At 47.6% G+C, this 24,256-nt stretch overlaps 1 protein-coding gene across 1 annotated transcript in view; it reads left to right on the forward strand.

The window, feature by feature from the left end:
* Nucleotides 1–24,256, forward strand: part of RGS3 (regulator of G protein signaling 3) — a 120,171-nt gene that overhangs the window by 59,124 nt on the left and 36,791 nt on the right. The window contains 1 exon segment of the mRNA XM_032478220.1: nt 3,767–3,889. Coding sequence (XP_032334111.1) covers nt 3,767–3,889 — 123 coding nt within the window.

The following is a 24,256-nucleotide window of genomic DNA, read 5'->3' on the forward strand; positions in this document are numbered from 1 at the left end:
TTGCTCTGTGGCCTGGAACAGGCTTGACACAGTGGTTTTGGATCCCATGGAGAACCCTGAACTCATGTCTTAGTTGGAAGTTCATCCAGAGAAGAAACTGGGGCAGGAGAGTCAGGACTTGGGGATGGTTTTCCACTCTGCACTGAGAAAGCCCCAACTGCCTGGTGGCAGCAGCTATGATTGTTCCCCAGCGTCAGGTCCTGCTTACTTATTAAGTGAGTGGAATTGTCCTGAGTGGTCCTTGGCCCTAGACAGACGTCCCCTAGCCCCTACAAATCCATGGGACAGATTCAGCCCACAGCTGGCTCTACTGGGACAAAGGGCACATGGGTCAGGGACCAGTCCCTAACTAAAAATCTGATCCTCGCTACATTAAGAGTCTGTGCTTTGGGGTTAAGAAGACCTCAATTTGAGTCTTAGCTCTGCCATTTCCGAACTCAGTGATCTGAGCAAGTCACCTACTCATCTCTCAAACAAGGCTGATGAAGCCTACCTTGTAGGGTGGTTGTAGTGATTAAATGAGATTCAATAAGGTACTGTGTTCAAGGCACTTGGCACAGAGCCTGCCACACAGAGTACTCAATAAATGGTGGCTATTATTATTGTCAGCTTCATAACAGGGGGAGAGCTTTCATATTCATTTACTCTCCATTAGAGACATCACCAATGATTTATTGATCTTTAAAATGAAAGCTAAGAGGAACATCTCACATTCTTTGTAATGTACATATACTGTAATATAAATGTGGCAAGATCTCATGCTCTGGAGGAGGCAGAAGACAGGCACTGAATCCCTCCTCTACTGAGACCTCCAGGGACTGCTGACTTGACCTCTCTGAGCCTTAGATTTCTCATCTGAAAAATGGAAACATCTGTGTTTTCCCTTCCTCCCTATGTCATAGGGTCATCGGGAGAATTGAATTAAATGAGAGAACATTTGTCACAGCAAGTGAACAAATCTAAATTGTAGTAGAAGAAGTTTTAATCTTTATAAAGATGATATGAATTCAGGAACGAGGAAGTTGAAACAAAGTGGGGGTTTTAAAGAAGCCAAGAGGAGCTGGGTTTCTCATTGGATTTGGGGATGCTCATGTTTGAATGCAGAGGTCTGGTCCCAGTGCTGTCGCATCTGGAGAGCTCTGTGCTTAGCTAACCACCCTGCAGTCAGGAGGCCCAGCCTCTGAGTGAGTTACGTGAGGACTGGCTTCAGAGCAGCATACAGCCTTGACCCTGGAGCCGGACATTTGAGGGCACAGTGTGCATCAGTGTTGAAACTGATGAGTCGGATCACACAGTGGACCATGAAAGACAGTTCACATGCAGGGGTAGCCAGGCAGGCAGCAGGGGCCCCCGATTTAGACAGATTTAGGCAGATGGGATTCCAGCTCCCTGGAGGGAGCTGGCTCCATGCTCGCTCTCTTGGCCAGACCAGCCTCCAAAACTCCAGGCAACACTTAGAGAGGAGCCTTGGGAACAAGGTCCTCCCCCAAATGTGTGCCTATCTAAGACAGCCAGCCCCAGCCCCCTCCCCCCACCTAGGCCTGGGTTTAGGTCCTTGGAGCCTCAGATGCCTTCTTGAGATCATGGATGGGAAAGTCTTTTTTAAAATTGATCATTAGATATAAGGAATTATTATTAAGGCAGAATTCCTGCTTCAGAATAGAAAGAGAGAAGGAAGTTGGGGCTCACGGAGATTAAAGGAGTTACTGAAGCCCAAAACAGCCAGGTATAGGCAGGCCTGGGAGTCCTGGACCAGGGCCAGCTTTGTGGAGTGATGACCTTTTCAAGTGGGAAGGGACCACAGTACCCACCCCAACCCTCCCCTTGCAGGGGGAACATGAGCCAGGGAGCAGAGGGCCTCTGGTAAGCTCCTGTGCCACCTGGCTTCTCCCTGGGGGATCTTGGGGTCTTTGCTGGGCGTGTCCTTCCCCTGATGAGGGCTGGGGGTTCTGGGAAGTGGAGGGACTCTGTTATTAAGTGCTAGGATTGCCTCACCACATCCACTCAGTTCCCTGAAGCCAAGAGGTGGGGCTTTCTTTCCTCTCTCCTCTGATGCTTTTAGGAAGATCAGCTTCTGAACACTTTTGGGCCAGAGCGGAGTGGTTGGCACCCTGGGAATACTTAGCTTGGGAGGTGGCCCTGCCCTGAAGGGTGGTGTCCCTGAGGGTGGGGTTGGATGGCAGGGTAGCAAATATCCCCAAATGCTGTTAGATGATACTGATAACCACCCCAGCTCAGAGTCTTTGCATTTGCTGTTCCTTTTGCCTGGAACAGTTTCTCCCTAGCACTTGCCTTGCTGGCTCCTCATCGTTCAGACTTTGCTTGAGTGCTGCCACTTCAGAAAGGCCTTCTCCATCTATCAGGCTCAGCTAGGACCCCTCTCCCTTTTGGCCTTTTCACAATTTGTAATTCCATTGTTTGCTTATTGGTTTCCTGTCTCTGCCCCCAACCTGAGGGCAAGAACTCAGGCTTTCTTATTTCTCTCTTGACCCCCTGGCACAGTCCCTGACACAAAACAGGTGCACAATAAATATTTCTTAAACAAATGAAGTGCTGAGTAGAACAACAATAGCTGCTGTTTGGTGAGGTCTAAGTTACTGTTTGCTCTCCCAGGAGCGCTGAGAGGTGGTGTCATTGTCATTCCCATTTCACAGACTTCCGTGAGGTCGACAGCTAGGAAGTGGCAAAGCTGGGATTCAAACCAGGCCTATCCAACTGCAAAACAAGGAAGGACTGTGTAGAAACACTGTCTTTTTCTCTGTTCCAAGCCATCCAGCTCACGCTCTTAGCTCCCTGGATGAGTTCATCTAATCGCAGCCCAGTGGGGTTATAATCAAATTCCAGCGGAGACAGAAAGAGCTTGCCATCCCTGTTCAGAGCATCCTGGAGTGGATGATAACGCTGGGCGTGCTGTACCGCCCCTCCCCGCCCCCAGCATGGCCGACTCCCTGGGTCCCGGCAGCTCCCTGTGCCAAAGCTGGCCTGGATTTGACCTTGTCCCGGAAGTCCCTCCAGGGAGCCAGAGCTTACTGAGGCCATTACTTGCCAAGCGTTATGCTAGGCCCAGATGAAAAAGGCTTGCTTTCCTAGAAGGAGTTTCTATCTGGTTGGGGAGACAAGACTGCAACACTTAACAAGGTTAACTAGCAAAGCGAGATTTAAATGACAGCAGTGCCAGGGACTTATGCTCAAGTGAGCTGAACAGTCGTTGATCAGATCCAGCTCATGTGTCAGGCAGTAGTGGGGCTATGGAAGGCCACACGACTCTGCTCGCCAAAGACTTTCCAAAGGGACCGAGATGCTGTGTGGCCTTGTGATCAGATGAGTGTGCTGAGGTCGGGGAGGGGGATTCTGTGAGCCCAGGGAGGGGTCCTGGCTCCACAGAGCATCAGCGGGGCGGAGACCTTGGCCCTCTGGGTTCCCCACGTGCTCCCCCAGCTGCTGCCTTGTGCTGCCTGTCCCCGGGGTGATCTCACCGGTGCTGCCTGCGGCTCTCCACAGGACTCCACTGTGTTGGGAACCACGGCCTCCCTCCCTTCCCCCAACCTATGGGCACATGGCTCGCCAGCTGGCCCCCGAACAGCTTCCCTGCTCCTCTGGCTGCCTGGATGTCACCAGGGATTAGTGTGCATTTGAGGCTTTTAGCAGTCACTCCCCTCCCTGCTGCAGCCTCACCCTCTGGAGCCCAGGATGGGCTTGGGCCTGGGAGCCCCCTGAACCAGGGAGCAGCCCTGACTATCCCTCTCTCCGTTTTCCCTGACGTCAGAAGGCAGAGTGCTTATTCACTTTGGAAGCGCACTCGCAGGAGCAGAAGAAGAGAGTGTGCTGGTGCCTGTCAGAAAACATCGCGAAGCAGCAACAGCTGGCGGCTTCGTCCCCGGAGAGCAAGGTAAGGACCTCTCCAGTGGCCGCAGCGCTGGCTGCCTGGCTTCCCCTAGGCCAGCCTGGGCCCTCAAGCCTCTGAGCTTGGGACCAGCCCTAGCTTAGAACTTGGATCTGGACAACAAGCGCTTGGCTCTCCCCCTTGGCCAGTCACCAGGTCTACTGAGCGAGTTTGATGGTGCTCGGGTAGAGCGACAGAGCCAAATTGAGTATGACCCATCAATTCTCAGCTCTGTTCTCTGGTTTGCCGATGGCAAGGTCTAATTCGGGCCAGCCTCCCTGCTGCTGCCTGGCACGCGGTCCCCTTCTGCCATTGGGTAGGTCGTGCCCAGGGGCAGCACACTGGTGTTTAACACCGGCCTGGGGCAGACCATAATTGGGAAGGGATGTTTGCAGCAGAAGCTGTGTTGTTTCGATGCAGGCTGTGACCAAGTGGAGTTTGCTGGGAACTGGGGCCCTGCCAGCTGGACATCAGGGAAGATTAGAAGCTGTTCTGGGGCAGGCGCCCCTCAGCTGGTCCCGTGCCTGTGGAGCGGCATGGGATGGAGCTAGACCACAGCCTTTCCCTTTGTCCCCAGATGCCAGCACGAGGCACAGTTGTATTGCCCCACTTGTGAGTCACTCAGATCTGTTCTCTTGCTAAACGTGTTGGCCATTTGGGGATTTGGTCTGGTTGCAAAAGAAGCTGAGGTGGTTGGCCGGCTGGAATCAGGGAGAAGAGGATAAAGGAAAGTGAGCAGCATCTGGTAAACTCATAGGCCTCATGCTTCTTCCTGCTACGTTCAGGCCTGCCCTGCACGCAGTGCGTCCGTGTGCCCAGCACGGCCATGGGAGCAGGCCTGCTGAGGGCCGGAGGTGGGGAGGAGGTGGCTGGGCAACCTCTTCTGGAGAGGCAGTGTTGGACAGCAGGTGCTAAAATAGTAAGTGTTGAGAATTATATAATCTCAGCTTCGACAGCTATCTTGTTTTACACTTGCCTGGGGCAAGAATAACTCTGATGAGGGAGGGCAGCGGGAACAGCATGGACTTCCAAGTCACACGCTGCTGCTGGCTGGCAGGTGACCTTGGGCAAGTCACTATACCACTCTGTGTTTGGGTCACGATAGTTTCTCTCCCAAAGAGTTGTTATGTGGATTAAATGAGACGGGGCATACAGTTCATAGCACAGTGCCTGGTATTCAGTAGGTGCTCAGTAAACCATGGCTGAGGAGTACACTGCCCCCACCTCCACACAGCTGCTCTTGCTACACTAGCTGGTTCCCACCTCAGCTGCTTCTGCTGTCAGAGACCTGGGCCAAGGCTGTCGGCTGTCTGGCCCCCTTGATCCTGGGTTGGTCACAGTCAGAAACCAGGCCACTCCGTTCTCACTGGGGCGGCCCCTGGGATGTTGCGTGCTTACACTTGTGTCCCTTAGCTTTCTTGTGTTTGGGGCTTAGCTCCTCCTGGCTTGGGGAAAAGAATTCTTTCTGCCTCAACTTCAGAGTTTGCTGGCTCTGGAGTGCATTGGCAATGACCTTCTCAATGCCTTGGGGAGTCTCTCCGTCTTTTGTTGGAGGGGGACATTTTGAGTGACTGAAGGTAGGCTGGCTTTCTGAGGCAGACCTCATGTGGCTGGGGGTTGGCTGACTGAACCTGGAATGGCCTGAGGGCTTGGGGCCTGGCTTCAGGGCCATACCAAGATACATGGGCTTCCTGGGCAGGCAACAGCTGGACGCCTCTTCAAATCGACTCTTTAAACGTGTGCTTCATGGAGAAGCTCTGCTGGGCGGGAGGAGGGAAAAGAAGGGCCTGACTGCTGGGACAGCCTCAGGACGCCCCCTCAGCTGAGAACGGCGCCCGGCCCAGCCTCGCACACCCCACTTGGCATACCCTCCTTGGAAGGCAGTGAGTAACCATCTTCCATCAGGCAGGCCCCTTGGGGATCTCATTGCCCAACCTTCCCCCTGCCCTACTCCCACCGTACACACTTGAAGATTCGTAGCAACTCATGCCTTCTAGTGGCTTGCAGAATGCTTCCTGAGAGAAGTTCTGGTAAATATGATTTTCTCCAGCCCCATGTGGTTCCAGGAGTGCTTCAGCAACTTTAACCACTGGGCCCAGGTGGCTGCCCAGCCGGCACACATCGCCACCTGAGCTCAGCAACGTCAGGTCCCGGCTGCCTTGGAGGTGACCGTGAACCTTCTTGCCAAAGGCTGGGAAATGAGTGGCCTTTTTACTAGTCCTGCTGTCCTCCGGGGCAGAGAGAAGAGGGAAGGCCAAGCAGAGCTTGGACACCAGCTTCTTGCTTCTCAGGCAAAAGAATTCTGCTTGATCAGTCTGTTCTGAGTCCTGACTGAGTAGCATGCCTTTTTTTTTTTTTTTAACACCTTTTCTTTATTCTCTCTGAGACTGCTCCGCTTTCTGCTGCAGAATGGAAACTGCTGCCTAAGCCCCTCCCTGTCTCCCCAACTCCACGGGGAAAGAGGGCTTTACATGGCAGCTCCCCAAACTCCCATGCTGCCCCTTCTCAACCCTGTTCCTTTCAACAGTGTTTGCTGTTGAAATCCCCCTTGGAATGTGGGATTCTTCAAGCATCGCAAGGAATGCAAAATTCTTCCCAGATTTGCAAATCATAATAAATGTGATATGCCCTGAACACGAAAGCCTTCTGGGGAAGGACGGAGGGAATTGGAGGAAGATGGATTCAAAGACCAATAGAGGCAGGCGTGCCACCACCTGCTGTGAGACCTTTGGCAACCACTTCCCGCCGTGGCCTCAGTGGTTCCATCTGTGCATTGGGCAGGTGGCTCTGCCCCACTCTTCAGGCCTGGTGATTATCCTGAAAGCTGAGGACCTGGAGTTGTCCAGTCTCCATTAGGGAACTATATACCCTGAAGATTTCTGCATAATTTGATTGTCTGTGAAATGTGCTGCCTTTAGGGGCCAGGTCTGCCCCCCTCTTGGTGGTGGGGAGGGGTAGGCAGAGGCTTTCTGTACTGGGTCTGAGGTAGGTTGCAGTGTGGGGGTCCCGGCTGGGGCAAGGTGGACAGCAGCAGGCTGCATCCCTTCTCTGGGCTCCACCACCTTTCTCCGGCTCACTCTTAGCTGGCCGTGGCAGGTGGGAGGCTGCTGCAGGTGGAATAAGTGGCCGCTTCCTCTTTTCTCCCAGCTTCCTTCTTCATGATCACCACCCTTTCTTCCTCATCAGCACTCTGCCCACTTCCTTGCTGCATCATTTATCCCTGGAGGGAACCTACCTGTCTCCTTTCACCTGGGGCAACTTCTACTAAACTCCCTGCCGTGGGGAATGCTGCCATGCTGCTGATCTAGAATAACTCGCAGGTCTGGAATAACTGCTTGTGGCTGTTCAAGTTCAAAGCTAGTAAGGAGAGACACATACATATTATGTTGGTTATTCAATCAAATATAAAAATAAATGCCTGCTCTGTGCCAGTTACTAGTTTAGGTCCTTTAGGGTCATAAAAATGAGTGAGACCTGGTCCCTGTCCTTATGAAATTCTCCGTTAATTGGACAGAGGTGACAAAGGTACCAGAGTGGCAATCCAAGTGTTACAGGCCATGCCTGATGGGTCCTAAGAGTGGTCCAGGGGTCGGGGGGTGGTCTTCGCTGCACATTTATCCACATAGTGAACCTCCACTGAGCCCCCATCACATGCACAGTGCTGGCCTGGACAGTGGGACACCTCTGAGAAAATCAGGTTTTCGATCGAGCCGTCAGGGCGAGAGGGGGTGCAGTGTAGCATGTTCTGGCTCCGTCCTTCCTCAGGGTGCACCCTGCTCAGCGGTGGGAATGTGTGGATGGATCTGAAAACATGGTCCAGTGGTGGAAACAGATATGCCAAAAGATCTTTCAAAAAAAACATAGTGAGTGATATGGGAGGTCTAAACTCTTACTGCTCTGTGACTTCAGGCAAGGCACCCAAACCTCTCTGAGACTCAGATTTTTCATTAGTAAAGTGGATGGACTAGCAAGGTTCTCCTGAGGAATAAACTCATGCAATGTGTTTAGCAAATTGGTGCACAAGAAGAGCTCTGAATTATTATTATTAAAGTTATGTCTACATAGAAAGAGTCACCTAGTGGCCTTGTTTATTGAAGCAGAATGCTGTTGCTTTGAGCACATGTGACGACTGCTCTGTGTCACTCCTGGTAGCCACCTGCTGTATTCCAGGGACCAGGCAGGGAAACAGGCCTCCTGGGTCAGCTTTGGCTGTAAGACTTCTCCCAGGTGTGACACCAAGATGTGGGTTACCTTGTCATCTCCATGGGGCAGCCAGAGACAGGGCCCTGGAGTTGCCATGTCTGTCTGAGCACCTTAGAAAGGAGCAGGGACAGTCCTGGAGTCAGGCAGCCCTGGCCTGAGTCGACAGCGAGCTAATTCCAGTTCTGTCTGGTTCCACAGAAACTCCACCCTTATGGCTCTCTCCAGCAGGAGATGGGGCCGGCCAACTCAACCAATGCTACCCAGGATAGAAGCTTTACCTCATCAGGACAGACTCTGATTGGCTGAGCAAACCCAAGGGCGGGACTCTGCTTCTGGCAACTTAACCCTTTCTTGGGCATCCCCTACCACACAGTAACCTCACCTCAACTGGACCCAAAACGGAGGACCAAGATGGTGGGCCTAGGGCCATCTGAAGGGAGTGGCCCCACGGGTGTGTGTGGATTGGCATCGGAAGGACCACAGTGGTGTGAGAGGCCCTGTGGGCAGAGGCAGACTGGCATCAGAAAGTCCCAAATGGAGAAGACCCAGAAGCTTATTCCCTACAAAGAAGAAGGAGGTGAAATAGCATCTGAGCTTCCAGTGGTTCCAGCCCCCGCCTTGGGGGCAGCAGGAGAGGCTGGGAGAGGTCAGCCCTGATGGAGAACCGTGCCAAGATCTGCTGCTGCCAGAAGATATCTCCACCCATTCCCTCACTTTTTCATCTGAACTCATGCATTCATTCCTTCATTCACTGGATATTTTGAGGGCATCAACTTTATGCCAGGCTCTGTGCTAGGAGCTGGAGATTCTGTGGAGAATGAGAAGGACGTGGTCTCTGCTCTTATCAAGATTTCAGTCCGAGTAGGGGAGTGAGCATTAAATACACACCAACACATGCACACGCGCATGCGCGCGCACACACACACACTTGCGCACGTGTGATTACCAACTATGACAATCTACTAAGGAAAAGGGAAGATTCCTTTAAGAGAGAATATTATTTGGATTGCTATGTGTGGGGGTGGGGGAGGGGAGGGGAAAAAACATGACTTTTAAGCCGAGACCAGAAAGGAGTTAGCCAGTCAAGGACTTTGGAAAGAGTGTTCCAGGCTGATGGAACAGCCTGTGAAGAGTACAGCAAGGAGCTTGGCATGCTGGAGGCCAGACCAGTGGAGCTGGAGCTTAGAGAGGAGGAAGGCCAGGTGGGTGGGGGCCAGGTCCTCCAGGGCTTGGTGGTTAATGTTTTATTGATCTCATTCTAGATTCAGTGGGAAGCTATTGAAGGCTTTTGAGAAAGAGAGTGGCAGAATCTCAGGAACAGTTCTAGAAGATGGGCACGCTCAGGGAGGTGCCCAAGTGGGTGTGAGGAGATCAGTTTGTTGGGGGGGTTCCTTCAGTCTTCCCGGTGAGGGATGATGGTTGCTCATCCTGTTTGGTGGCTGGGAGGTGGGTATGTGAATGCCCAGACCCTGGGATAGGGGAGGCTCTGGGATGAGAAGAGAATTCCCTGTCCCTCCACCCTCCTGGCCCTCATCCTCCACTGTGTCTCACTCCTTCAGTGGATGCAAGTAAGGATGGGGCCTTCCTCACAGAGCCTCCTCCTTGCTCGGTCTGGGCAGGGACCAGTGCTGACTTCCAGGAATGTCCCTGGGGGTTGGAAGCAGTGGGTGCTTTGCCTGGCCAAGGTGGTCGAGTTCACAGCACCCTAGCCTCAGCAAGGGCAGCCTATGCTGTCCCTCCATCCTGTGCTGAATGGTCTGATAGGAAGCTGGAACACAGCCCCCTGGAAACTGACTGGGTGTGCTTTCTGTAGAGCTCCTGAGGTCAGGGACTGGGGCTAAGTGTGGCTTAGCAACTCTAAAGGAGACTGACCTACCAGAAGGCTGAAGACAAACCTACCATGGGACAGCAATTAGAGCTCGGCCTGCTCACTGCCTGCAGCACCTCCTGCTGGAGCCCAGGGTTGGGCAGCTTTCACACCCTGTTCTAACTGCCCAGATCATAGCTCACACACAAAGGGTATGTGTAGGATCAGGGTCACTTGCAGAGAAAGGGTCAAGAGAGGTGGAGAGATGGCTCAGGTCAGAGAAGCCTCTGGGCCTTGGACACTCTCCGCAATGTGTCCTGTTAAGACCTTCTCAGTACCTTTAGAGGGAATTTTGTGCCTTGGTGAATTTGCTCAGCTGCTGTGGCCACTTGAACCCCAAGAAGGGTGGCCCAGAAGAGAATTCGTCCCTTACCTCCTGCTTATCCTCCCTCCTCCTAACCTGGGAAAGATCAGACGTGTCGTACCAACAATCCGACAGGGGATGGGATGCATCTGCCCGTGACCAGGACAATGGCCTGCCCAGCAGGGGGCTACACTGGGCCTGAAGTGGGACAAGTGATCCACAGTGTCCACCAGCCAAGACGCAGCCTGCAGGGTTAATTGTGAGAGGCTGAGAAGCTGGGTCTGCCCAGACAGCAAGCTGCACTGTCATTTCATTTGATTCCCGTACCAAATGACATTAAGGGGATTATGAGGCACAAGAGACTCGCCTGTCTGGGAAGGCAGCAAGCTTTTCTCTCCAGGACCTGGGGACCTACCTCTGTCCACCAGACAGGTGCAGAGGACGGGAACTCCGGTCACGGGGAAACGGAGACTCTGAATACAGCAATTAGCCCAGGGGACACGGCTTTCCTCACGTGAAGGCCTTAGATCTGGCCGGCTGCTGTGTAGCGGACGTCAGCTCCTGGAGCGCCCTGGGCCCATCTTCCTGGTGACTGTGGTGAGCCACAGCACCATTGCTGCTGTGCCTCGCAAATTGATGAAACAATTAATTTGGCTCCAGGGGCTCGAGAAGATGAAATATGACCGCGTGGCCACTGCTCTTTAGCATCCCAGTCCATCCCGGCCGTCCAGGATGATGAACAAGCCATCGAAATCCCGTTTGAGAGTCATAATCACGGGAAACACGGCTGAGCCCCTCCCTCCACATAAATCACGCTAAGAAGCTCACACAATGGTCTCTTTCCTGATGGGCCAATTGTCTTGGTGTGGTGTCTCCGGGCCTACAGAGCTGGGAGCATGGGAGCACAACCATTTATTGTTGAAAAGGCCATCTGTGCGATTTGAATACAAAGTGATTCTTTAAGTTCCCCGCTTGTCCTTTGATCCCATTTTCTTGTTTTCTTATTGTCTCGGGCTCTGGGTCTGTTGAAACTCCTGGTCTCTCCTGTAAGCCGTCACGCCCGGGTCTCTGATGGCCTAGGTCCTTTGGCCCTTTGGGAGTTGGGACCTGTTGGAAATAATGATGACTTTTTAAAATGTATGTCTTGTTTTTTTCAGTCTTTAGTTTAAATTCGTTTTCCTAAATTCTGCCACCAAAGTTCTGCATTTCTCATACACTGCATTAAGAAGGCTCTGTAAATTGAAGGTGCAAGCAATTTCACAATGTGGGAGGGCTCCCCACAGTGAGAGCCTGGGCTTCAGAGATGGCACCTGGGATCCCCAGGCATTATCTCCCCTAGGCCTCCCAGCAGCCTTGTTTTATGGATGAAAGGGACTAAGACTCAGAGAAGTTAAGTGATTTATCCAAGGTCACACAGCTGGTAAAAGGCTGAGCCAGTCCTCAAGCCAAGGCCTTTCACCCTAATCCATTGCTCTTTCCAGATGCAAAGGTTTGCCTTTTAGGGGTAAAAGTAAGAGAAATCAATCATCGCCTCCAGGAAGAGCCAGGAGGAAGATATCCCACATGTAGAGGTTGTGGCCCTTTAAGCTCTAGAGGGGATGTTTTGGGACAAATGAAATGAGACACCTTATTTACACAGTGGAGAATAAACTTTGAGTTCATATGGCCCAGAGATGGCCCAGGCTGAAAAGATGAATAGCTTCCCACAAGATTTGGACAGTCTGCTGTGAAAGACGAGGTGGAGCTCCTGGAGATAGGCTCTCAGCAGCACTGGGACAGGTGGGTTACCCCTTCCCATTTTGAGTCTGGCATTCAAGACAACCAGCCGCACAGTCATGGGGTACCTGGCCTCAGTGGAACGGTGGCTGAAGGCAGAAGGGGATAGCTCAGAGTCAGGTCCAGGTGCACGGAGCATGAGGACTGCAGGAAGGAGGCCTTTAACCTCAGCCCTGCCGAGAGTGGGGAGAGTGCCTGCTCCAGCTTTTGGGCCTAGATTTTGCTAGTTGACTGGTTTTGAATCTCAACCCTAAGTAACTGGGCATCAAAAGAACTGGATTTCAGATATTCCCTAAAGAAGCAGACTCTTTTCCCTAAAAAGCACAACTGTTTTCCATTCTCTCTAGCCCTCCACCCTCCCCTCCTGCTGCCCGTCTGGCTGTGGAGAGATGCTTTCCTCCTGTCTTCCTCTTGATCTCAGCCATCTTGCTATCTTTTTCTAGCTGTTAAGGAAGATAGCATAGCCTTAACCTTTATCTTGTCTTGACCTTGTCTTTCTTCAAGCCTCTCTCTGAACAGAGCCACTATCCTCCAGATCATTCCAGATTCTTGGTGTTAGGACAGAATAATAATAGTAGGCAATTAATAAGTGAGCACTTAGACCGTCAGCCTGGCACCATGCCAAGCTCCTCACCTGTATTGTCTCTTTAATCCTCACTACAGCCTCATGAAGTTCATTGTCGCCATCACACATTTACTCTTATTATACCCAATTGATAGATAAGAACTGCTGAGTCTTACAGAAGTTAAGAAACTTGCCTGAGGTCACACAGCCAGTGGGTGGCTAGGATTGGGACCTGGGTGTCCCAGCTCTAGAGCACCGGCTTTTGATTGCTCTGCTCTACTGTTTTCCAGCAGTCACGAACCATCCAAGCCGGGAGGGACAGGGAGGCTGAGCAGTGACACTTCTGGCTTCAAGACCATCCTGGGAGGCCATGGTCCCAAGCCTGGTTCTCAAGGCTCTCCCCAATTCTCTGCTGTCCTGCTTCACACCCGCAGCCCGGCCGTGGTAGATTATTTCCCTTCTCTGAATTCCCTGTGCACGTTTGTGTTTAGGCTGTTTCTTCTGCCTGATGTTGCCTACCCTCCTCCATTGTTTCTGCCATATACAATCCTCAACCTTCAAGGCTCCTTGAGACACCTTCCTCAGGCTGCATCAGAAGTCACTGCTTCCCTCTCTGTGTCCCACAGAATTTTATTCATCTTTAGCACAATGTGTTAGGCAGATATGTCTCACCTGCAAGACCGTGAGCTCCTTGGGAGATGGTGGAGGTCATTATTTCTCATTCTGTTACTGCCTGGTCCTTAGTAGGTGCTCAGGAGATGTTGTATAATTAGATTGGGTCGTATGGTTCAAGCCTCTCAAGTTCTAGAATCTAGATGAGAAAACCGAGGCTCACAAAGGGGAAGTGACCTGGCCAGGGTCATGGGACAAAGTAGTGGCAGAGCCAAGTCTAAAACAGGTCTCCTGACTTTCTTGGCTCAGAGCTTTTTCCATTGCACCTCGGCTTTGTAAGACCAGAGCCTGGATCCCCACTTTATTTATTAAGCCATCTAATGTTACCAGGCTCACTTCAGCGTCATAGATGCCACCACACTCCACGCTGACTCCTGGGGATCTTCGGAGGGAAGGAGGACCGATCAGAGCTGCTCCTTTGGTTCTCTTCCCTGGGTTTGTGGTGCTCCCCTCTCACTGAGCCCCTTGCCCTCAGAGAAAACTAGAGAAGGATTCTGAATATCTTGGTTCAAATCCTAATTTTGCTAGTAACTCATTGTGTGACTTTGGGCAAATTACATCTCTGATCATTTGTTTCTTTTCCAAGAAAAATGAGAGAGTTGAATTTAGATGATTTCCAGGAGTTGTCTTCCAAGCCTCAAGACTCTAATAATAGGTTAAAAGAAAAAAAGTCAGACATTTTAGTCCTTACATTGAAACAAGAATGTATGTGTGTGAATATATGCAAATATTGTGCATGATTAATATTCATCATGTACTTGTGACAAATATGCATACTTATGGACCTTACACAGGAAGGGGTCCTCATCATAGACACTCAGCTGATAAGCACAATCCTGCCTCTTCCCACCCAAAGGTGCCTCCTTCCAGGCTCATCTCTGGGGAGGCAGCAAAAGGAGCTTTTGGACCCAGAATCTTCCCCTGTCCCCTCTTTTTTCTGCTCACTGGATTCTTATGTTCACTTTGTATATAATTATATACACATATGTTCTTTAATCCTTCCAACTACTGGTTGATGGCATAAGGCTAACTGTCAGTGGAAGTTGTGACAATCAATATGCTGTGCCTTTAGTTTCCAGTGTGGTCAGAAGTCTTCAGATTCTCCTCCAGAAGTTGACACTAACTTTTTCAATGCCTTTTTAACATATATCTTCTTTTGCTCAAACACGACTCAAGGTAGATGTTCTAAAACAGTGTCTTTTAAATGTTAGTAGTTTTCCATTTTGGTTAAATTCTATCACAATATAGTTTTCTGCTATTCCTCCTTGTGGAAGGACATTAAGGGTTAAGTAAATGAGCCTAGGAAGCTGACCACCATTTATATCACACTTTTCATTGGGGACATGCATTCTGAGACCCGTGGTCAACTCTCAGGTGAACTTTGGGAATACAACTCAACAAGCACCCAAAAGCAGAGAATATAATACTTATTTTATGAGTGACTAGAATTTTGATAGAATCACAGAATCTTTGAGTGTGGAATTGAAAAGCCTCCCCTCCCCCGCCACCGGCATCAATTGATTAACAAGCTGATTTGTAGACAGCAAGACCAAGAGAGGGGCAAGCACTTGGCCAGGGGCACATAGTTGGTGCTAGAGCTGGAACTAGGACCCACTCTCCACCTTTTAGGCCATCGCTCCTCTTCAGGGACTTCGAAGAGTCTGCCAGGTGGGGACAGGGAGGGGCACAGATTGTCTTAGAGACGCTCTTGTCATCTCATGCAGCTGTGTTGTCATTAGGAAAAGTAAGTCAGCACTTTGGGCTGTAATGGAAATAGTGAGCAATGGCTAATGGTGTGGGGAGAGATTGCCTGGTCGGCTGGCGAATCTATAAATTCCCGGTGCGTTCTTGCCGGAGCGGAATGAATGGGGCTGCTATGTTTTTACCTGGAGCTCTGAGCATGGCAGGGCTGGTGGAGACGCTCCCTGTTCTAAAAATAGGAGTGGAAACGGAGCTGAGGGGAAGAGGAGGGGGCTCCTTCGGGAGCTGGGTGGGGTGCCTCACCCCCTTCCTCTTCCTGCCAGGCCCTATGTGAGGAAGTGCCATCAATTCAGAGAACATAGATCTGGGAGGGTCCTGGAGCCACCAGCCCTCACACCCCCTCCTCACATTGAAGAGGAGGCCCTGGAGGGGAAGGGACTGGCCAGCTGTCCCTGTGCCCGGGGGGATGGTCCCAGATGGCAGGCTGTTTTCTTCCTGCTTCCTGCAGGGTGGCTGCAGGCTGGGTGAGTTTTTCTCTCCCTGACTTTGGGAGCGCACAGGGCCTGGGAACTCCTGGGGCCGGATGTGGTTGGGCTTCCTGAGTGTCGCCCGGCAGGCGAGGAGTCCCGGCTAGTCTGTCCCAAGCCCTGACCTCAGCCAGCTGGCCTTCCAGAGCCACGCCTTCCCTTTGCTGGTGTCCCCACCCTTGCTGACTTGTCCTTCTGTTGCCCCCTTGACTGTCTGTGGAGAGGGAGAACAAGGGCTTACACAGGACCGGCCGCAGGAGAGAGGACTTAAGGACTTGGGTCCTTTCTCTGCCCTCCCGCAAGGACGAGCAGAGGCAGCTAAGGTAGAGGCGGGGCCCTGGTTTTAGAGGTAGGCAGGCCAGGGTTCAAATCCCAGCTCTACTTCTCACTAGCTGTGGCATTACTGGCACGTCCCCTAGCATCTGTCAAATGAGACAAGCACACCTATCTCACTGGGTTCCCGTGAGGATTAAGGGGAATGGTCTGTGCAAAGTGCCTGGCATGTAGTAAGTACAGTCGGCCCTTGGTATCTGCAGCCTCCACTTCCACACAGATTTAACCAACTGCAGATAGGGAAAAAAAAAAGGGTCCAGATAGTCCCAACAAGCAAAACTTGAATTTGCTGAGCTGGCAACTATTTCTGTAGCGTTTCCATTGTATTTATAACTATTTACATGACATTTACATTGTATTAGTATCCTAAGTAATCCAGAGATGATTTAAAGTATACTAGAGGACCTGTATAGTTTCTATGCAAATATTATGCCATTTTAAGTAAGGGACTTGAGCATCCCTGGATTTTGGTATCTGCAGGGGTTTTGGAACCATTCCCCCCACAGACATCCAGGGATGACTGTACTCAGTAATGGTAGCTGTCGTTGCTAGATCAAGTGAACACGTGCTTGACTCTGCAACCTCGTTCCTTGGGGCCTCCACCCATGGGGTCATGGCAGGTGTGGTTTTTTTTTTTTTTTAATGCAGTTGACTTTTATTGTGTTGTTACAAAAGAATTCATGTTTATTATGAAGAAAACATTTAATACAGTTGAACCAGGAAAAGGAAATGAAGTTCACCCTTAATCCCAACACTGTTAACATTTTGGGGTGTATCCTGTCACGCATTTGTTTATACACACATACATCTAGTTTGCAAATTGGGGTTACCGGTGCACACAATTTTCTAACTTGCTTTTTTCCGTTTAACAAGGTAGTGTATCTGTGTTTCCATGTCAATAAACGTTCTACAACATCAGTTTTAGTGCCTGCAAAATATTTCATTGTGTAGATGAAACAGGTTTCATAGTAAAAATCTCCAACAGGTCAACATTTAGGTTGTTTCTGATATTTCATTGTTACAAAAGCCAGAGATAAAAATTTTTGTAGCTATAGCCCCAGCATCCAATGTACATCTTTGACCCGCCACAAATATTTGTTGAATGCATGAAGGTTTTGTTAGAATAAATTCCAGGTGGTAGAATTTCCAGGCAAAAGAATATACATTTGTAGAAAAGGGTCTTGGTACCTATTGTCAAATGACTCTCCAGAATGATCTTACCAATTTAAAATCCCATTTAAGATTGACAGATTCTTCTTACTTTGACCCAGACTCCCCCTTTTTAGCATGGAAATTCCTAGGAAGCATCTCGGGCCTGAGCAAATTTTGACAGTCTGGATAAGAGACCATTTCCACACACACTCGCCAACACTGTACATTGTTACATTTTTTAGTAGGTTCAGTTCTTTGATTACTAGAGATATTGAATATTTATATGCCTTTTAGTTATTTATGTTACCTCTTTTGTGAGTATTCTGTTCACATATTTGCCCATTTTTCTATTGGGCTGTTTATGTTTTATTAATTCATAGGAGCTCTTTATATAATAAGGATATTTGTGTGTTAGCCTTTTATTTTTTTTAGTATTTTTTTTTAAACTACAGATGTTTCTGATTTATAGGTAGTCATATCTGTCAAAGTTGCTTTGGTAGCAGCTTTATTGAGATATTATTCATCTATCATACATTTTATCCATTCAAAGTGTACAACTCAGTGATTTTTTAGTACATTCACAGATTGTGCAACCATTGCAACAATCAATTTTAGGACATTTTCTTCATCTCCAAAAGAAACCATAGTCTTTAACTATCACCCACCAATTCCCCCATCTCCTCCAGCTCTAAGCAACCACCAATCCACTTTCTTTCTCTATAGATTTGCCTGTATTGGTCATTTTATATAAATGGAATTGTATAACATTAGGTCTTTTGTGATTGGCTTCCTTCATCTAGCATGATGCTTTCGAGGTTTATCCATGTTGTAGCATGTATCAGTACTTTATTCCTCTTTGTGGCTGAATAATAGTGCATTGTATGGATGTACCACATTTTATTTATCCAATCATCTGTTGATGAACATTTGGGTTGTTCCTACTTTTGGGCTGTTATGAATAATGCTGTCATAAGTGTTTGTATACAAGTGTTTGTGTGGACATATGTTTTCATTTCTTTTGAGTATATACAAATCCCTGAATCAAATGGTAACTCTGTGTTTAACTTTTTCAGGAACTACTAGACTCTTTTCCAAAGTAGCTTCATGATCTTACCTTCCCATCATCAGTGTACGAGGATTCCAGTTTCTCCACATCCTCTCTAACACTTGTTGTTTTCCAGTTTTAAAAATTATAGCCATCCCAGTGGGTGTGAAGTCATATCTCATTGTGGTTTTGATTTGTTTTTCTGATGACTAATATCATATATATAAAAGTTTAAAAGTATTTTTTGCCTTTAGTGTTGTGGTATCCACCTCGTATTCACTTCCCCCACACCTTGAACTTTATGGTTTTATTTTTCAACTCAGCGTGTTATTCTATCTGGAATTTACTTTGATATACAGTGTGAGGCAGAATGCTTTCCATTTTTTCCAAACAGCTGTTTGCTCCAATGCTTGCACATTATGTTAGGATTAGTACTCTTCCGTTCCTCTTTTTTTAAAATTGGTTTTTTTATCCTACTCTCACATATTTACTCTTTTAAGTGAAATTCAGTATAAATGTATCCAGTCTCTACCTCTTCTCTTTCTCTCCTCCAAAATCTCATTGAGATTTTCATTGTAATTATATTAAAAAATATACATCAAAAAGGGGAGTATTGAAGTCTATACAATATTGTCTTCCCATCGAGGAATAGGATTATGTCTCTTCATTTATGCAAATCTTCTTTTAAGATTCCTGAAGTAAAGTTTTGAAGAAAAATTGTGTTCATATAGATCTTGTGCATTTTTTGTTAAACTTACTTGAGAAAATCGAAAAATTTTTATTTATATTACAAATGGGAATATTTCTTTATTTGCTTTATATATTTTCTTTGATGATATACTTATACAAATAAATCCTCAACATTACTAAGCTGAATAAAATAAAGAAAGAAAGTCTCCCATTCCTCAAGCCCTTTCCCCATTGATAGCCACTACTGTAAGTTTGGTATGTTCCTCCAAATATTTTTCATACACATATGTAGACATATGCTATGTCTTACTTTACTACATAGTATCATATTATACAAAGTTTCTGTAACTCATTTTTAAAAACTTAATGTACCATATATATCTTTCACATCAGTCCTAATGTTCTCCCTCTTTCTTTTTAGTAGCCATTGGGCCATAATTTATTTAACTGCCCCCCTATTGATAAGCAATCAGGTCGCAACTGATTTTTTTTTTTTATTAAAAAATATTTTAAAATTTATTTTTATTTTTTTCCCTTTAACAGAGGCACTGGGGGTGAACATAGGACCTTGTGCATGCCGAGCACTCGCTCTGCCGCTAAGCTATACTCCTCACCACGTGTCTGATGTTTTGACATTGTGAGAAATGCTACAGTAAACATCCCATGAATGTTCTGTATGTTACATCTTGCTGCATTTTCTGTAGGATAGAGCATGACACACACCACCAAAGTGCTCTACAGATGCTTTCCTTCTGTTTAAACATAAAATCTGCCCAACACTGTTGCTACTATCCCCATTCTACAGATGAGAAAACAAAGGAACGGAGAGATTAAGTAGATATACAAGACAGTGAATGAGACTAGCTATTTCCCTACACCCTATCTAATGTGGGATGTTACTGCTCTTTTAATTCTTTCTTGGTGTCAGAGAGAAGAATTTATATTTTATTTTAGTTTACCATTATTTGGTTATTAGTAAGGTTGGACTTCTTTTTACATTTATCAGTCATTTATATTTCTTCCTCTTTGACTCATCAGTTCATACCATTTTCCCAGTTTTTTACCGTGGTATTTGTTTTATTTGTAATATTAGAATATTAACCATTTGCTTATTATATAGGCTATAAGTATTTTTTCCAGTTTATCAGCTGTCTCAATTTTATATATCTTTTATCATTTAGAAGTTAACATTTTTTAATGATCAAATATTTTTGTAGTAAAGTCTGTATTTTGAGGGTAGGGGGATATACCTTCTGAGGCCTTTTCCTCTTCAAGATTATAATGAATATTCTATATTTTTTTCAAGTACTTTTAACATTTTATGTTTTACATTCATATTTTTAACTCATCTGCACTTAATCTAGTGCCTGATGTCAGATGGAATTCTTATTTTTTCCCCCCAAATAGTTGACCAGTTTTTCCAAACCTATTTTTTGAATCATTCTTCCTTTGCTCATTTATCATAGAGCAAATTTCCACACATTGATGGGTTGATTCTTGTTTCCCTGTGTTAATTTGTCTTTTCCTACATGAAACTGAGACTTAATCACTGTAGCGTCATAATATGTTTTAGAGGCATTAAACATCCCAAAGCTAACCTCCTATTATTCTTCTGCAAAATTTCCTCTGAAGTTATACACCCTAATTCTAGTGTGATGGTGACTTTCCCCTTACCTTTTTCACAAGCATATTTCAATATCAGGAGTGACACTAGATCTGTAATAGTGTGTCCTCACCTCCTGCAACCCATAATAAGCATGTCAACTGGCCTGTACTTCTCTTTGCTTTCCTTCATGACTCCTAGGTATCGCTGAAATCATCTCAAGTTTTAGTTTCTGATTATTACTATTTTTAAACATTAGTTCTATCATGCTTTAAGAATCATTTACTTAAAATTGCATTTAACTTGTCAATTATGTTATCCATAGTTAAGTATATAAATGTTTCTGCCTTCATTGCTTGCCAGTCTCTTGTGTCCCACAGCGTCTTATTCTTGACTTCTTTTTTCTTAAATTTAATTTTTAGTACTATTTTTGTTTTTGACTTCTTGATTTTGATTCATTTTGGTCTGGAGAGCTTTCTTGAGTAATTTTTTCAGAAAGGATCTGGGGTAGCATACTTCCTTGGTCTTTGTAAGTCTGAAAATATATGCCCTCATGTTTGAGTCATCCTTTGCCTGCGTAGAGAATTCTAGGCTAATAGTCCTTCTCCCTGGAAACCCGAAAAGTGCTCTGTTGTCCCAGCATTTGGTGCTGTAAGAAGCACGCTATTCACTTGAGTCTCTGAAGTTTTTTTTTTTTTAAACTCTTAAAAAATTGAAGTATAGTTAATTTACAATGTTGTATTAGTTTCTTGTGTACAGTCTAGTGAGTCTAAAGTTTCTTTATGGAAACAAGTAGGATTTCTCTTTCTAGTCTTTGGAATTTAGAGATTTCACCAGCTTATTTCAAGTTGTTTATTCTCTTTCGGTAATTTTTCCTGGTGCTAACTAGGTAAGCCCTTTCAGTCTGAATACCCAAGTCTTTCCTTAGTTCAGGGACATTTTCTATTAGGTTTTGGAATAATTTATCTTCAGTGTTTTAAAATTTCCTCTTTCTGGATTTCCTACTACAAATAATAATACCACCTCATATTTATCTAATGCACTTTCCTTCTGCTATAATATGTAATCTGCTCAGCACTATTGCTATTCTCCCCATTTTGTGGATGAAGAAACAAAGGAACAGAGAGGTTAAGTAGATTGTACAAGGTTTCACAGCTAGGTAGTGTAGGTCATGATCCAACCTCAGGCATTTGTCTCCAGAACCTGTGTTCTTAACTACTACACTATCCCTGTCTGTCACATCCAACCCCCAGACCTGACCTTGACCCTAACCTCAATACCCTTCAGTGAAAATTTGAGTGTTGACATCTAGGGACTCTATAACCAGTGGGCGAAAACAGGGGATGCTAGAATGGTGGAGCTAAAACAGACTGGGAAACCAAGGACCAGAGAGGAACCACGATCATCAGAGGTTCCCCAGTGAATTTAGAGTGGGGAATCTTTCCTTCCGTCCTTTTCCCTACCTTCCCCTCTGTTCAGCTACCCTCTTCAGGCCTCATCTCCGTCCCTGGGACTACTGCACGGTCTCCTGGTGCATCTCCCTGTTCCTACTCCTGTCCCTTTAGTCACCTCTCTAAACAGCGGCCAAGATGACTCTTCCTATAGAGCAGACCTGGTCACCTTCTCACTGCTGAATGTTTATTGAGTAACTTCATGAATGAAAAAAGTAATTTCAGAGTGCCTATTGTATGTCAGACACTGTGCCAAGTTCCAGTTAAAACAGTACACATTAGTCAAGAATCTTCCAGTTGCAAGTGACAAGAACCCAGTTCAAATTAGCTTCAGCCAGGAAGTGGAATTTATTGAATTTAGAAGAGCAGCCTTTAGGCATAGCTAGATTCAGGACCTTGAGCAATATCACCAAGAAATGGCCTCACCCACTCTGTCTCTTTGCTCTGCTGGCTTATGTGTTGGCTTACTCCCTTAGTGATGGCAGACAGCTGCCGGAAGTGCCAGGGTGAGGGCCTGAGTTTGACTCTCTCGATCATTTCAACAATATTCCTGGGTCTGAGTCTTACTGGTTCAAGCTGGATTATGTGCCTTTCTCAGTCACTGAAGACAATAGGATGGGATAAAGTGATTGGCTGAGGCCTGGGTCACATGACCATCCCTGGAGTGGGAGATGGGTCAGTTCCGTGTGAATCACCTGGTTTGGGAGTGAGGGAAGGAAGGGTGGTTCCTCAGGTGATGATGAAGAGCATCTAGAAGCTGGCCAGGCAAAGTCTCAGATGTCCTCCACTTTGTGGTTCATCAGCCAACATCATTCTCATCCCCACCGAGCTAATAGTGTAGTGTGGTGGGAGGACAATCGGAAGAAAGACGGACACCAACCAAGTATGAACAATATATAATGAAAAGATGACATTTGTGACAGAAGGCCCAGTGAGGGCACCTCCTGGGAGGGTCTGATCAGGGACATTAGGAAAGTTTCTGAGGCAAGGAGTAGGAGTTGGGATCTAGGAAGCATCACTCTAGGTGAGGACCTTAAGGCAGACCAGTGTGAGTGGAGGCCTGAGGAAGGGGATCGAAGCATGAGATGAGGCTGGAAGAGGGTTCCGAGCCAGGGAGGCTGTGTAAGGAGTCTGACCTGCATCCTAGGCTGCTTGGAGCTGCGTGTTAGATGTTTGTTGTAGAAAGCTCATACTGGCCTCAGTAACGAGAATAGCGAAGCAGGTGGCAAGGTGAGAGGCAGGGAGCAGTTAGAAGGCTGTTGCTGTCACCCTGGGAAGAGGTGCGGGTGCCATGGACTAGAGTGGAGGCAGGAGGGATTGAGAGAGACGAAAGGTTCTCATGTCGTGTAGGAGGTGGGATCTGCAAGATCTGATGATTAATTGTGGTGGGGGGTAGAGTTTGGGAGGAGGGGGACACCCATGAGTCTGGTTCAGGCAAACAGGTGATGGGTGGTGCCGTCTTCTGAGCCGGGAACCGTGGAGCGGGAACCGTGTGGGTGACAGGGTGATGAGTCCCGCTGCAGGTGTGAGTCCTGTGATAGAGGCCTAGTTAGTGAGTTCTCGCAGAAACAAGGACATGTAGAGCAGGGCTTCTTAAATCACCTGCAGTGAAGAGCCTCATGCTTTTGTTAAAACGCATACTGTGTATAATACCTCGTGCTGGCTTGACAGCACCCAAACCAGCCTTGTACTCTATTCAATCAGATCAATCCACTGTCTTGCACTTGGCTGTCATGGCAATGGCAAGTTGCTACAAAAGTTTTTAAATCCTCTCGATTTTACTGCTTGTAAAGCAGTAAGTAACAGGCAGTTCGTGGACCAGTAAGTACATTCTGCAGACCACATGCTGAGTAACACTGATCTCTTCTATCCCCGCACCCATTTTAGAGACAGGGAAACTGAGGTTCAGGGAAGAGACTGGTCTCACCCCAGGTCTTGGAGAAAGCAGTAGCAAAACCAGCATTTCAGTCCAGTCTTTTCGCCAGCTCATCGTCGGTTTTGGTGACCTGGACTTAGGCCCAACAGTCCAAGCAGGGGGTGAACTTGGGGAGCCTGTGGATGAACTGCGTCTAAGGGCTGAGGTCACAGGACCGGTCTCCACATCTGTGCCGATCACTTCCCAGGAACTCCAGTTGTCAGGACAGCCTGACCCTAGAGCTGACACAAGTGCAGTGGGTCAAGGATTGCTCCCAGAAGCCTGAAATCTCAGGCCAGCATGTGGCTGGTTGGCCTGGAGCCAGGAAAGGAGATGGTCATGGCTCTTGGCCATCCTGTGCCACTGCAGCTGCCCGAGGTCAGGCTGATGCTGCTGAGGTGACTGTGATGTGTGCCCCAGGCTGGAGGCAGAGGCTGGCCAGTGACAGTTCTCAAGACCAGCTCTTCTGGGGCACATGTGTCTCCTGGCTTTTGCTGTATGTGGGCTTCCCCTTGCTGTGGTGGGGAGATTCAGTTCCTGTGAGCAGACTGGGAATTGTCCTTGCTGCT

Source organism: Camelus ferus, chromosome 4 (assembly GCF_009834535.1).
Source record: "Camelus ferus isolate YT-003-E chromosome 4, BCGSAC_Cfer_1.0, whole genome shotgun sequence".
NCBI lineage: Eukaryota > Metazoa > Chordata > Mammalia > Artiodactyla > Camelidae > Camelus > Camelus ferus.